Source organism: Pleurodeles waltl, chromosome 2_2, assembly GCF_031143425.1.
Source record: "Pleurodeles waltl isolate 20211129_DDA chromosome 2_2, aPleWal1.hap1.20221129, whole genome shotgun sequence".
Classification (NCBI taxonomy): Eukaryota; Metazoa; Chordata; class Amphibia; order Caudata; family Salamandridae; genus Pleurodeles; species Pleurodeles waltl.
This window is the reverse complement of record NC_090439.1, coordinates 1,165,628,319-1,165,643,499: the sequence shown is the minus strand read 5'-3', so window position 1 is coordinate 1,165,643,499 and position 15,181 is coordinate 1,165,628,319. Positions and strand designations below refer to the sequence as shown.

Sequence of the window (15,181 nt, the reverse complement as noted above, 5' to 3'; positions counted from 1 at the left end):
CAGGAAAGACACAAACCAGCAATGCAACAACTGTGGATTTCCAATCTAGGGTACCTGTGAAACAAGGGGACCAAGTCCAAAAGTCACAAGCAAGTCGGAGATGGGCAGATGCCCAGGAAATGCCAGCTGCGGGTGCAAAGAAGCTTCTACTGGACAGAAGAAGCTGAGGTTTCTGCAAGAACAAAAAGGGCTAGAGACTTCCCCTTTGGTGGACGGATCCCTCTCGCCTTGGAGAGTCGTGCAGAAGTGTTTTCCCGCTGAAAGAATGCCAACAAGCCTTGCTAGCTGCAAATCGTGCGTTTGGCGTTTTTGGACGCTGCTGGGGCCCAGGAGGGACCAGGAGGTCGCAAATTGGACCTGAAGAGAGAGGGGACGTCGAGCAAGACAAAGAGCCCTCACTGAAGCAGGTAGCACCCAGAGAAGTGCCAGAAACAGGCACTACGAGGATGCGTGAAACGGTGCTTGCCGAAGTTGCACAAAGGAGTCCCACGTCGCCGGAGACCAACTTAGAAAGTTGTGCAATGCAGGTTAGAGTGCCGTGGACCCAGGCTTGGCTGTGCACAAAGGATTTCCGCCGGAAGTGCACAGGGGCCGGAGTAGCTGCAAAGTCGCGGTTCCCAGCAATGCAGCCCAGCGAGGTGAGGCAAGGACTTACCTCCACCAAACTTGGGCTGAAGAGTCACTGGACTGTGGGGGTCACTTGGACAGAGTCGCTGGATTCGAGGGACCTCGCTCGTCGTGCTGAGAGGAGACCCAAGGGACCGGTAATGCAACTTTTTGGTGCCTGCGGTTGCAGGGGGAAGATTCCGTCGACCCACGGGAGATTTCTTCAGAGCTTCTGGTGCAGAGAGGAGGCAGACTACCCCCACAGCATGCACAAGCAGGAAAACAGTCGAGAAGGCGGCAGGATCAGCGTTACAGAGTTGCAGTAGTCGTCTTTGCTACTATGTTGCAGGTTTGCAGGCTTCCAGCGCGGTCAGCAGTCGATTCCTTATCAGAAGGTGAAGAGAGAGATGCAGAGGAACTCGGATGAGCTCTTGCATTCGTTATCTAAAGTTTCCCCAGAGACAGAGACCCTAAATAGCCAGAAAAGAGGGTTTGGCTACCTAGGAGAGAGGATAGGCTACTAACACCTGAAGGAGCCTAGCAGCAGGAGTCTCTGACGTCACCTGGTGGCACTGGCCACTCAGAGCAGTCCAGTGTGCCAGCAGCACCTCTGTTTCCAAGATGGCAGAGGTCTGGAGCACACTGGAGGAGCTCTGGACACCTCCCAGGGGAGGTGCAGGTCAGGGGAGTGGTCACTCCCCTTTCCTTTGTCCAGTTTCGCGCCAGAGCAGGGGCTAAGGGGTCCCTGAACCGGTGTAGACTGGCTTATGCAGAATTGGGCACATCTGTGCCCAAGAAAGCATTTCCAGAGGCTGGGGGAGGCTACTCCTCCCCTGCCTTCACACCATTTTCCAAAGGGAGAGGGTGTCACACCCTCTCTCAGAGGAAGTTCTTTGTTCTGCCATCCTGGGCCAGGCCTGGCTGGACCCCAGGAGGGCAGATGCCTGTCTGAGGGGTTGGCAGCAGCAGCAGCTGCAGTGAAACCCCAGGAAGGGCAGTTTGGCAGTACCAGGGTCTGTGCTACAGACCACTGGGATCATGGGATTGTGCCAACTATGCCAGGATGGCATAGAGGGGGCAATTCCATGATCATAGACATGTTACATGGCCATATTCGGAGTTACCATTGTGAAGCTACATATAGGTAGTGACCTATATGTAGTGCACGCGTGTAATGGTGTCCCCGCACTCACAAAGTTCAGGGAATTGGCTCTGAACAATGTGGGGGCACCTTGGCTAGTGCCAGGGTGCCCTCACACTAAGTAACTTTGCACCTAACCTTTACCAGGTAAAGGTTAGACATATAGGTGACTTATAAGTTACTTAAGTGCAGTGTAAAATGGCTGTGAAATAACGTGGACGTTATTTCACTCAGGCTGCAGTGGCAGGCCTGTGTAAGAATTGTCAGAGCTCCCTATGGGTGGCAAAAGAAATGCTGCAGCCCATAGGGATCTCCTGGAACCCCAATACCCTGGGTACCTCAGTACCATATACTAGGGAATTATAAGGGTGTTCCAGTAAGCCAATGTAAATTGGTAAAAATGGTCACTAGCCTGTTAGTGACAATTTGGAAAGAAATGAGAGAGCATAACCACTGAGGTTCTGATTAGCAGAGCCTCAGTGAGACAGTTAGTCACTACACAGGTAACACATTCAGGCACACTTATGAGCACTGGGGCCCTGGGTTACCAGGGTCCCAGTGACACATATAACTAAAACAACATATATACAGTGAAAAATGGGGGTAACATGCCAGGCAAGATGGTACTTTCCTACATTTACCCTCCGCAAGGCTCCCTTATGGAGGGGCCCCGGATAAATGGCCGAGATGGATGATGACAGGCAGCCCACGAGGTGAGTGATCTGCCTCAGGGAGGTGTAAGGTTTGGCTAGGGTCTTCCTCAACGTGTGTCGAATCTTCGCCACTTTCCGGGATGGAAGGCTGTGGACAGTTGTAGTAGAGTCTATGACCAAGCCCTGGAAAGTTGCTCTCTGAGAAAGAACCATGAGTGACTTTTTCTCGTTTATCACAAAGCCTAGCCCCTCCAGGAGATTAATGACTGTTTGAATTTGGAGAGAGAGACGACATGGACATTGATCCATTATCAGCATGTCATTGAGGTAGATGATAAGGTGTGTCCCCTGTGCCCTTAAGTATTTCGCAACCGGTTTGAGAACCTTCGTGAAGCACTAGGGGCATAGAAGATAGAGTGGAAAATTTGAACATTTGTTGACACCAAACAAACTGGGAGAACCTTCAATGTAAGTGAAAAATTGGAAACAATAGGTACGTGTTTTTGAGGTAGAAGTGGACCATCCAGTTGGAGGGACGTAACACGTCTTTGAGGAGGTGGCTCTCCTCCATCTTGAAATTGCAGTAGACAAGCCATTTGTTGAATTCTCATTAGTTGATGACTGGGTGTTGTCTTTCATTGCCTTTGTCCACCAGACAGATGTTGCTGATGAACCCATGGGGATGTGGGGCCATCCAGGGAATAGCCCCTTTGTCCAGTAGGGAAGAGACATCCTTGTCCATGAGGGCTGCCTCTCGGGGGGGGGAATTAAAGGGGAAGAGGCCATGGTTCCTGATGAGGGACACCATAGAATTCTATTTGGAACTCTTGGAACATTGGTAAAACCCAAGCATCTGCTGTAATGGATCTCCAGGCCTGGAGGAAAACCACCTGTCTGACCCCACTTTTATAAGAGAGGAAGGATGAGCACTCACCAAAACTGGAGGAAGCGGAGCTCCCTTTGAATCCTCTGTCCTGGATGCATTGCCCCCTGGTGGGGTGGAAGTTGGTGAATCTGGTGTTGTCCTGAAAGGAGCCTTGTCTGGAGCATTGCCCGCTTGAAGGGTATTGGGAAAGTGCATGGCCGACCGAGCGGCCTCTGCTATGACCAGCCCCTTGGAAAACCTGAGGGCTCAAGACTTTCTTTATGGAGGACCTGGCCTAGTCTAGGTAAATGAAGGTGGTCACAAACTTGCCCAACTCTTTGATAAAGGGTCCCCTTGGGCGATAAGCCCCGCCTCCGAGGTTGCATTGTCCCGGTGCTTAGGGTCCACCTTAATCAACAGGGAGCAGCAGCACTTTGTGGATGGCATGCAATTGGCGTTACCTAAGAAGATGATAGCGTGCTGTGCCCACCCTGAAAGGACCTTCGGTGAAATAAGGGCTCTTCTGGCCTTGGCGTCTTCAGCCATATCAGGGATCTTGGTAAGGGGCCAGTAGTACTCAAAAGCCTATCCTGACAAGCCCTCCAGGAATGGAATATGCCCTTTTTGGCTCTTTTATGAATTTTGCCAGGGAAGCGGCCATTCTGGAGTCAATGTCGGGGTCAGGACAACTTTACCCTCCAAGCCAGGGCAGTGAGATTCGACCCGAAGGCAGCTGCAGGCTTCTTTCTCCAGGGACTTCCTAAGTTGACCCGCCACATAGCTGGCTACCTTTTCTGCCGGGGCCCACTCAGAGGACCAAGGGTGGAGGATGTCATTGGGGTCAAGCTTGTCCAAGCCCTGGGCCTCTGGGTTTGCAGAGTAAGGGATGGATGGGCTCCAAGGTCTGGAGGACCCTGCCTCATCATCTGAGTCCACAGGGGCCACATCATTTTGAGGGTCTGGGGAAACAGGGCATAGGGATTCCAAGGCTGGTTCAGTAGGACCTGGGATTGGGGTTCGGCTGGGTAGACAAGAAGACTTGCTTAAGGTGAGCGAAAGCATCATGGTCAACGCCATCCTTGCGAGGAAGCTTGGCAGGGACAGGGTCTGGATTTGGAGCAGAATGGAAAGCGCCTAAGATCCAAGAGGGTGCAGTGGGCTCCTTCCTGGGATTAGAGATATGGGTGCAGGCACTCGCAACTTGATCCACCAGGTGCTGTTCCAAGGGGCCCATGGCCCCAGCAACCGCCTGGTAAATTAAGCCGCCTCTTAAAATTCATCGTCCCAGGGCAGGAATTTTGAGGGGTCCCGTTTTGACCGCTGATCCCCGGAAACCTCCATGTATGCTAAAATTAAGTGCAAGTGGGGAATGAGGCGGCGCTGCGCTAGTTTACAAGTGAGCACCAGAAAACAGCCAAAGTACTTTAAAGTGCTGATTGGGCATTAGAGGTGAGCGTAGGCAAGCGCAGCTGAATTTATGACCCCAGAGGAGTCATAAGTTCTGCAACATGGTATCGTGGGGCTGGAGGTCCAGCCAAGGTGTTTCAATGTGAGGGCTCTAAGCCCAGGGACACAGGTGCAGACAAGATCGCGAGGGAAAGGCAGCCTGGGAACGTGTCCATATCACAGAAAGCAATCTGCGGTGCAGCCGCTGTCAATATTTACCTCGTGGGGGGGCATAAGTCCTTGCACTACCGAGCATTATTAAACAGGGCATCAAGCAAGATAGAAGCAGTTTACAGACCCCAAGCTCTGTGAGGTGTCTCTCTCCCCGTTCCGAAGGCTCCAGGCGACGCAGGGCCTGACTCCGACTTCACTGGCAGGAGAAGTCAAAACTCACGCATCACAGCCACTAACCAGGCCTTATCTAGGCAAGACCTAGGGGCAGAAGCCTGCACCTCGATGAGGAGCTGAACCAAGCAGACTGCCGTGATAGGAGCGTAGAATGTTCCTGTGCTCAATTTCAATACCCAAAACTCTTGCCAAGCAAACTGCCAGTATTAATAAGAAATGACATGCACACCTATTTCTCCAAAAAGGAAACAAGAATTGTGAGCAGCGAAGAAAGAGGCTGGGACAACATGGATAATGGATTGTATGGGTCTCTGCTGGGGCCTGATTGGTCATGGACTAATGCCTATGTTTGATTGGATGTTTTGCCTGTGCCATTCCCAAAGGTTCTTGGGATTTGTAGTTTATCATATTGATTAAAGCGAAGAAAGAAAAGTATAATCATAATTCTCCCCTCCGGTCATGACATAGAATTACTTCTGTCCATTCATTTCATAATTTGTTCTTCAAATTAAAACAATTCAGAGGGAAGTCCAGTTTTATACATAGAACATAATTTGTCGACTGAGACTGTTCCAGTTCAAGTGTGATCAGTTCTCAGAGAGCATTTGGAGCTGCCTGTTTTAAATGAAAACACCACAGTATATAGACACAAGGGCTTCTTCCTGAGTACTGGTTATACCCAGTTCTATGCTGCAGTTTGTGTAAATAGACATTTTGTAACAGAAACAAGAGGCCTAAGGATCTTATCCCGTGCTTGATCCAAAGTCCTTGTTCATTTACATTTAATGCCATACAAGTGCGTTAGAAGTATTTGTGGCGTGGTATACTTTGAGTATAGACACTAGTTGTTTCTCAAGTGATGCAGGAGTTATAACAGGTCTGGCATCTGATCTCAGGAACCTTAGACTATAATACATGATGCATTCAGAATATATCAGATTGTACTGTCATCTGCCCTCATTCAGAATTTCAAAGTTCTGCTGTCTTGTGGGACCATTTGTGATATCACACGTTGTGCTGTGTCATGTAACCCTATTCAGAACATACTCCCATGTGTGTAACTGAACTTGAATTTCACAACTTATATTGTACCTAAAATTCTGCCAGAATTTAAAATCTGTTGTGGGAACTGATGTCCTTCTGCCTGTTCTTCTGTTTTGCAGGATGTTAGAAGCGCCCTGGACAGGTAAGGTTGATTTATTGTTCTCCTCTCAGTGTGTAAGGAGCAGATCTGCTGCAGTGTGGAAATGTCAGTACTGAGCTCACACAAATCAACTCTGCTGCCCGAGCGGTACTACCTCATACAATTATTATATGTAGACCACCTCGTAGCTACTCTCCTGTCTTCCAAACAGTGTTGAGGCCCCTCAGCTTATCCTTAAAACATCCACTGTCTTTAAAAGCTTCCTTCAGACTCCTTAAACTCAGAGTCTTATGAAAATACCCCCAAACCCAGGGAAACGTGCTCGTGTCCACTAAAATCACTTTTGTCCACAGAAACTACCTCAAGTTTTCCACAATCACAGAATACTCAAAACCTCCTTCAATACCTTCTGACCCCACTGCCAATCCTCAAATGTCCCTCTAGTGCTTTGAAACATCATTGGAATTGTCTAAAAACCACATCATCTCACAAACCTGCCTCATCTTTTATTAAGGAGTCTGTGTAGGGCGCTAAAGGGCTACAAACCTAGTTTTATGCCCTAGTTTAAGGTATTGCTTGTGCCTATCTGACTGTGAGTGGCCATATTACTAACAATTTAGTTACTACTAAAACTGAAAGTGGGCGCAATTTTCAAAGCTTTAATTGGGAATTAGCAGCTAAATGAAAGCAAATAATTCTGAGAGGAGCGAGCCATAGGTGAGGGCCTAGAAGAAAGGGGAGGGCCTTTAACAACCGGTATAGCCCGTGGCAGAAGGGCTATAAGTCTCCTAAAACATTCTGCTCTTAGTGGTAAAAAAGGAGAAACATGAAGACAAGCATTGGAATGTTGGAGCTTTGGCTTATTCCAGCCATTATAAGTCCGGAGCTATTCTACTGTCTTCAAGGGAGCTCCCAACATCCCAATCTTCTAAAGATGGGTAGAGTAGAGAGACGAGTACTTCACTTGTTCAAACTGAGACAAAGTTATGCAGTTGCTGAGTTACAATATTACAATACATTTGTTATTCGGCATAGTATTCCACATTCAGAGGTTTATGCAGAATAGTACATTCCACATGGATGCTTCATGTTCAGAAGGCTCTGCAGAAACACTTTTCACCCACTTGTGATTAACACAATAGCTTTCCCAAGGGAATGGCTTTAGAACAGTTATTAAAATTTAAAGCATACTCCCACTTTTGTAGTGATATCCTTGTCTAAAGCAAGGGTAATGCACTGCACGTCAGTCCTCAGTGAGAGCATTAAAAAAGAAAAGTTCTTAAAAATGAGAAATGTGTGACGTGGAGCGCTTGTTAAAAACAAGAGACACCATGAAATGTGCATTCAGTGTCAAAAAGATGTACATGAAGGAATGTTACTTGAAGATAATGCTCTGCTCAAGTGAAAATCGCAGTTCAATTAAGATGGCCGACGTGTACTGGAACACTGTGCAGTGAGAGGGGCTCGTTCCTGTCTTGAGTCACAATGTCATGTAATTGTCCAAAATACAGGTATAAATAAGTCCAAAGGCCATTCTAAAAAAACTACAGCTCTATAGTTTCTGCACTCTTCCACTGATTGTCAGATTTAGTTCCTTTAATGTGGATATTAATTCTTCTGAATACTTTTTCAATTTTTGCCTACTTTTATTTTTACTCATTCTTTTGTGAAATTGCTCCAGTCCTCAAAGGGCTCCCCCAGTCCTCCTAAACCCAACTCTGTTCCTCAGATCTGCTTATGGTGGTAAGAAAGCTTTCTACATCCCTCACGACTTCTCTTCAGTCCACAGCATCTTCAGGGGTCAGCATCCAGTCAATCATCAAACCTCTGAAAGTGTCCAGAACCCTCACTCCTGGCATCAGAGCAGAGAGAGGGAGAGATGGAGACTATAATATTCAGAAAGAAAAAAGGTGAAAAGAGCAAGAAATGTAGAAGAAGAGAGAAGGCAGTTGAAGGGGAAGGGAATGAGGAGGAGGGAGAAATACAGAGAGAAGTGCAGAATGCCGAGTGAGACACAGGCAGGAACCATTTCACTTTTAAGATACACTGGAGTGAATATCCTGTGCATGTGGTTTACAGTAATCTGAAAGCAGTCTGGGTCCTAACAGAGGGGCTAATCCTTTGACACTTGAGTGAGAGGCACCTGGGAGCAGTTCACAACACCAAGAAATAGAAAAAAAGTCACTGATCCTTCTAGAAAGGTGTTAGAAGAAGCCGTTTAGAAGTTGTCAAACCAAAGGTCATAGCCTTGAAGTGAGATGTCCACAAACTGAATTTGCAACCAGGTCAGGACCTTAGATACTCTAAGTCGCAGCACCTCAGGGACTCCAAGTTGCAGGACATCAGAGTCCCCGAGGTGCTGGACTTCAGAGTCTCCAAAGTGCAGGACCTCAACGGCCTCAGGATGCAGGACTTCAGGGTGCAGGACATTAGAGTCTCCATGGTGCAGGAGCTAAGAGAGTCCATGGTCCTGTAGTTCAAAGCCTCCAGAGACTCTAAAATGCAGGACTTGGGAGTCAAGATGGCGGACAGATAGGATGCATGGTTTGGTCCCTCCGTGCCTGCCACACATTCCAAGGCGGTGCTGGGGAGAATCCAGCCATGTACACCCCCCCAGCACAGCATGATGCAGCCATGAGCTGGACCACTTGGCGGATACCACGTGGGGCGGGCGCTGATCGTCGTGGCGGTCGCAGTGCAGGCCACCTTCTCCGGCCAGGCCGGCCTGGGGAGAGGTGAATGAGGCCTAATCACACCTGTGGCCACGGCGGTGAAATGGGGGACATCAGACCCGGGGGGGGATGGGGCGGGTGTGGAGGGGATGTGAAACCTGATCATCTCCCAGCGTGGAGGCCCGGCCTGGCACAAAGGCCGCGGCAGCTCCCATCGCATTCTGCTGGGGAGGCCTCGTCCACACCAGGACATCAGCGGGCCCGGGGGGTGATGGCGTGGCCCGGGTCGAAGGTGGGGCCGACACTATAGCATGAACCACCCCCCAGACGCCACCAGCAGGGGAGCGGGGCCCACTGCGGGTCTCTTCTTTGGCCATAATTGGGGGTGCCTACTTACTTTGGGGGTCCAAGAGATTGCCCCCGGGACATCACCTCGATGGAGTGGTGCACACAGGGCCTTCTCTGGGGCGTGGGCTCCTACTTGGAACCAGCGGGCCTGGCAGGATATACCAGTGAGCGACCCCCCTGGTGGGCCCCCACTACTCGCCACCCATTAGATCGACAGGAGTGGGATGTATGAGAAAGCACGAGAGCCTTTGAGACACCCCCCAACATAGAGCATGGATTCCGTTGTGACCCCGCCATCGGGATTCATAGCGACGGTGTCTGGATACACCTTGTCACCTAGATCAGCATGACAGCAGCCCGTTCTAAAAAGGAATGCACACTGAGGGAGATGCTCTCCACACCATGTAGACCACGGGGGATCGCGATCGCACCCCAGAGGGCAATGGATGAGAGGAACAGGTAACGGGCTCGTTCTTGGAGGCCCTTTTCTAGTCTCTTAAGAAGTACCTTCAGGTGGTGAAACAAGATCTCTGCCAGGATCTAAGAGAGGTCCGACTCAAGGTATCAGAGCTGGGCGACGGTCTCCTCCATTTCGGCTTATCTTCTGGTTGGATGGACCCGTGCACCAGCATCACTCACTGGAGGCAGCTTGCAAGGCCCTGCGATTGGAGTACCCCCCCATGAGCCGACTTGGTTGACAACAAAGGAGGACCCCAACATGCCTGATCCAGAGACTAGAAGAGGAGGGCGGTGCTGGAGTCCCTATTGGGGGATGCGGAGTGGTGAAGATCCTTGGACCACAACACAGTTCTGGCTATGTGAAGGCCAGACACAGAGAGGAAATGGGTGGGGGATGGAGGGACCAATGGAAGCAGACAGTGGACTCAGTGGGATTAGACCTTCATTTATAGGACTGCCCACAGAGACTATTCTGGGTTAGTCCAGAGTTGTTGAACTATGTTTATGTTGTACTTTCAGGGTTGGGGATTTTTTATTCTGAGAGGGGAGGGTGCACATTCACAGTAACAGGTAAACAGCCATCAACCTATGAGGGACACGATCATAGGAGAACAGGTGGTGGGACTTCCTATCACTCTCCAGGGGCTACACTACTACATCGTCAGGATCTACCGCTCTTCACGATAAGTTAACTGCATTGACCCTTAATGTTAGGGGTCTTAACACTCCGGTCAAACGTATGGCGGTCCTCTCACACGTAGAGCATTTGAAAGGTGACATATGCCTTATACAGGAGACACGTTTCTTAGCCAGGGACTGCCATAGATTACTCACCAGTATCTCTCTTCAGTAGATAAATAGACATCCGGGGTTGCCATATTAGTTTCCCGCTCCTTACAGGGTAAGGTGGGAGATAAGGTTCTGGAGGTCAAGGGGAGGTTTCTGGCTTATGGGATACACTTTGATAACTACACTATTGTGGTGGGATCCATTTATGCACCAAATGAGGGTCAAGAACAATTTATCCAACAAACTGGTGGTGGAGCTGACAGCCATTCCAGACAAATTGTTTTTTATTGGGAGGAGATCTGAACCTAGTCTTCCACAATGAGATGGACAGATCGGCTTCACGCACAGGGGGAGTGGGAACGTTATCAGCAGAAGGGGTTAGGCGGGTGGGGGAGTTGGGACTCCGAGATCTATGGCGAGAGTCCTATCTTTAGTCTAGAGATTACACCTTCTACTCACATGCCCATAAAACATATGCAAGACTAGACTATTTTTTAGAACTACAGGTATAAAATCCTTACTGCCAACCATTGCTATACAACCCAGCTGCTTTTTGGGCCACTCGACAGTGTCTTTGACTCTGGAGCTTCCTCCTCTCCAAAGACAGGTTTGCCCATGGCGAACCGAACAAAGCTGTTTTGCAGCGCCCACCATTCATTAGACAGATAAAACACGCTATTTCCAGATATTTGGCACTCAACGAAGTTCCAGGCAGGCTGCTCTGTTTCCCGTTCTGTGGGAAGCTCTAAAGGCGGTCATTAGAGGAGAGCTCATAGCAATTACAGCTACGGATAACAAGATTAGGAAAGAGAAAGGGAAATGATGACCAAACAGGTGCTAGATCTAGAACAGATCCATAAGCGTACTGGGGCGCCAAGGATCTGGAGGCGATTGGAGGCAGCTCGTAAACAATTGGCAGGCCTAGGCCAAGACAGAGTGGAATATGGACTCCTGCGGATGCACCATTATTTCTATGTGGGAGGCAACCGTACGTGCTGGCTGCTGGGTAACCCCCTCCGCGCCCTTCGACAGTCCACGGGAGTGGAGTCTTTCCGATCGTCTGAGGGGACACATGATTAGAGGTAACAGTCCCATAGCTTTGGCCTTCTGTCAGTTCTATGAAACCATGTACGCTGTTGGCAACTCGGTGGGGGATGGTTCGGGGACCTATCTCGGGATGCTCCCACTGCTCGGCTGATACTGGATCAGGTGGCACAGCTGGAGGGCCCATTTAAAACAAAAGAAGATATTGCGACTGTTAGAAATGGGGTTTCTGGTTGCCTAGGGTATGCACCTAAGCCATGCAGAACCTACCCACTCTAGTCTGGGCAAGCCCGTCTGTGCCCGTCCGCGCCTGGACCGTGCCCAGTGCCACCCCCCCTGGTCCTCACGCCCCCCGCTACTCCTGCCTCCGCTACTCAGCCAACGAACTCCGCGCACTCAACCCTGGCCCCTCAACAGAGTGCTTCCTGGCCACCCCGAAGCACACCAAAGGACCTTTTTCCTGCCACACCTGCAACTTCTCCTGCAACAGAACAACGAAGCCAGCAACAACCAACACAAACCACCTGCACTGCATCCTCCTCAACACACGCTCCGCACGAAAACACGCCATCGAGCTCTGGGACTTGCTCAACACCACCGCCCCAGACATGGCCTTCCTGACCGAAACCTGGTGGAACGACTCTTCGGCCCCGGACATCGCCATCGCCACACCCGACGGATACAAGATCACCAGAAGAGATCGCACCAACGGAATCGGTGGAGGGATAGCCATCGCCCACAAATCTACCCTCAAGATTCACACCCACACGGACGACACCCTCAAGACAGCCGAACACCTCCACTTCCAGATTCACACGGACCCCAACACTACCCTCAGAGGAACCCTCCTATACCGCCCTCCAGGACCAAGAGCCCCCTTCAGCGACACCGTCTCCGACCTCGCAAGCACCCACGCCCTCGCCTCTCCAGACTACATCCTCCTGGGAGATCTAAGCTTCCACCTGGAAAACAACATGACGCCAACACCGCATCACTGACCACCAACCTCCTCAACCTCGGACTCCGTCAACTGGTCAACACTCCCACACACATCGCCGGACACACACTTGACCCCCTCTTCACCTCAAGCAACCACATCTCTTTCAGCCACACCTCCGAACTCCACTGGACCGACCATCACTGCGTCCATTTTACCTTCAAGAAAACACCGAACACCACCGCATCCCGCTACCGCCTCACCGCCGCTGGGGAAAAGTCACCGAAGACCAACTTACCAGCACCCTCATCAAAACCCACCACCCGACCCCACCGACCCGAGCGCCGCCGCCATCAACCTCCATCAATGGATCCTCGACTGCGCCAACACCGTAGCTCCACTCAAGAAACCCACCGCCAACCAAGAAAAGAAAAAACCAGCCTGGTTCACAGACGAACTGACCACCTCCAAACGCACCTGCCAAAAACTCAAGAAGAAATGGATCCTTGAGCGCACACCCGACAACCTTGCTACCCTCAAGGACGCCAACCGCGAACACCACCAACGGATCCGACTCGCCAAGCGCGCCCACTTCACAGAACGCCTCAACAACAACACCCACGACTGCAAAGAACTCTTCGGCATCTTGAAGGAACTCTCCAACCCTAACGCCAACATCAACGACGTCCCTCCCTCCCAGAAACTCTGCGACGACCTCTCCACCTTCTTCCACCAGAAAATCACAGCCATCCACGACAGCTTCAACACCACACCTCCGCCAGTCCCTACCCCCGACGACTCCTCCCACACCTTCCACCTCACCGCCTGGACCCAAGTAGACGACGCCGAAACCCTAACAACCATGAATTCCATCCACTCAGGCTCTCCCACGGACCCTTGCCCACATCACGTATTCAACAAAGCCGACGCCACCATCGCCCCCAAACTTCGCAAGATCATCAACCTCTCCTTCAACACCGCCACCTTCCCGGGCAGCTGGAAGCACGCAGAAATCCAACCCCTCCTCAAGAAACCCAAGGCTGACCCCAACGATCTCAAAAACTTCCGACCGATCTCTCTCCTCCCTTTTCCAGCGAAAGTCATTGAGAAGATCGTCAACGCACAGCCCGCCCACTTCCTAGAAGAAAACTCCATCCTAGACCCCTCTCAATCGGGATTCAGACGAAACCACAGCACTGAGACCGCACTCCTCGCCGCCACAGATGACATCAGACAACAAATGGACAACGGTGAAACCTCAGCCCTCATCCTCCTCGACCTATCAGCCGCTTTTGACACAGTCTGCCACCGCACCCTGCTAACCCGTCTCCACGAAGCCGGCATCCAAGACAAAGCCTTCAACTGGATCTCATCCTTCCTCTCCGACAGAACCCAGAGAGTCCGACTCTCACCCTTCCGCTCCAAAGCCACCAACCTCATCTGAGGCGTCCCCCAAGGCTCCTCTCTTAGCCCAACATTGTTCAATGTCTACATGGCCCCCCTCGCACAACTGGCCCGTCAACACAACCTCAGCATCATCTCCTACGCCGACGACACCCAGCTCGTCCTCTCCCTGACCAAAGATCCGCTCACCGCCAAAACCAACCTCCACGAGGGACTGAAATTCATCGCCGAGTGGATGAACAACAGCCGCCTGAAGCTCAACTCCGACAAGACCGAAGTCCTCATCCTCGGACGCACCCCTTCGGCCTGGAACGACTACTGGTGGCCCACAGCCCTCGGACCCCCACCCACCCCTGCCAGCCACGCAAGAAACCTCGGCTTCATCCTCGACTCCGCTCTCACCATGTCCAAACAGGTTAACGCCGTCTCCTCTTCTTGTTTCAACACCCTCCGCATGCTCCGCAGAATCTTCAAGTGGATTCCAACAGGAACCAGAAAGACGGTGACTCAAGCCCTCGTCAGTAGCAGACTTGACTACGGCAACGCACTCTACACAGGCATCCCAACAAAAGACATCAAACGTCTCCAGCGCATCCAGAACGCATCCGCCTGCCTGATCCTCGACATACCCCGCCGATGTCACATCTCCCCCCACCTGAAGGACCTCCACTGGCTCCCGTGGAAAAAAGGATCACCTTCAAACTCGTCACCCACGCTCACAAGGCTCTACACAACACCTGACCCACCTACCTCAACTCCAGACTCAACTTCTATGCCCCCACACGTCAACTCCGCTCTGCCTACCTCGCCCTCGCCATCGTCCCCCGAATCTAGCGCAAGACCTCTGGCGGCAGATCCTTCTCCTTCCTCGCCGCCAAGACCTGGAACTCTCTCCCCACCTCACTACGCCAGACCCAGGACCTCCTCACCTTCAGGAGACTCCTCAAGACATGGCTCTTCGAAAGCTAGCAGGACCCCCCCCCCCAGCGCCTCGAAACCCTTACGGGTACATACAGGGAGTGCAGAATTATTAGGCAAGTTGTATTTTTGAGGATTAATTTTATTATTGAACAACAACCATGTTCTCAATGAACCCAAAAAACTCATTAATATCAAAGCTGAATATTTTTGGAAGTAGTTTTTAGTTTGTTTTTAGTTTTAGCTATGTTAGGGGGATATCTGTGTGTGCAGGTGACTATTACTGTGCATAATTATTAGGCAACTTAACAAAAAACAAATATATACCCATTTCAATTATTTATTATTACCAGTGAAACCAATATAACATCTCAACATTCACAAATATACATGTCTGACATTCAAAA

The 15,181-nt window shown here is 50.7% G+C and overlaps 1 protein-coding gene across 1 annotated transcript in view; it reads left to right on the top strand.

Moving 5' to 3' along the window:
- LOC138283020 (E3 ubiquitin-protein ligase TRIM39-like) overlaps nt 1-15,181 on the top strand; it is a 94,112-nt gene that overhangs the window by 33,041 nt on the left and 45,890 nt on the right. The window contains exon 2 of the mRNA XM_069221134.1: nt 6,223-6,245. Within this exon, the coding sequence (XP_069077235.1) occupies nt 6,223-6,245 (23 nt within the window). The remainder of the gene's footprint in view (nt 1-6,222; nt 6,246-15,181) is intronic.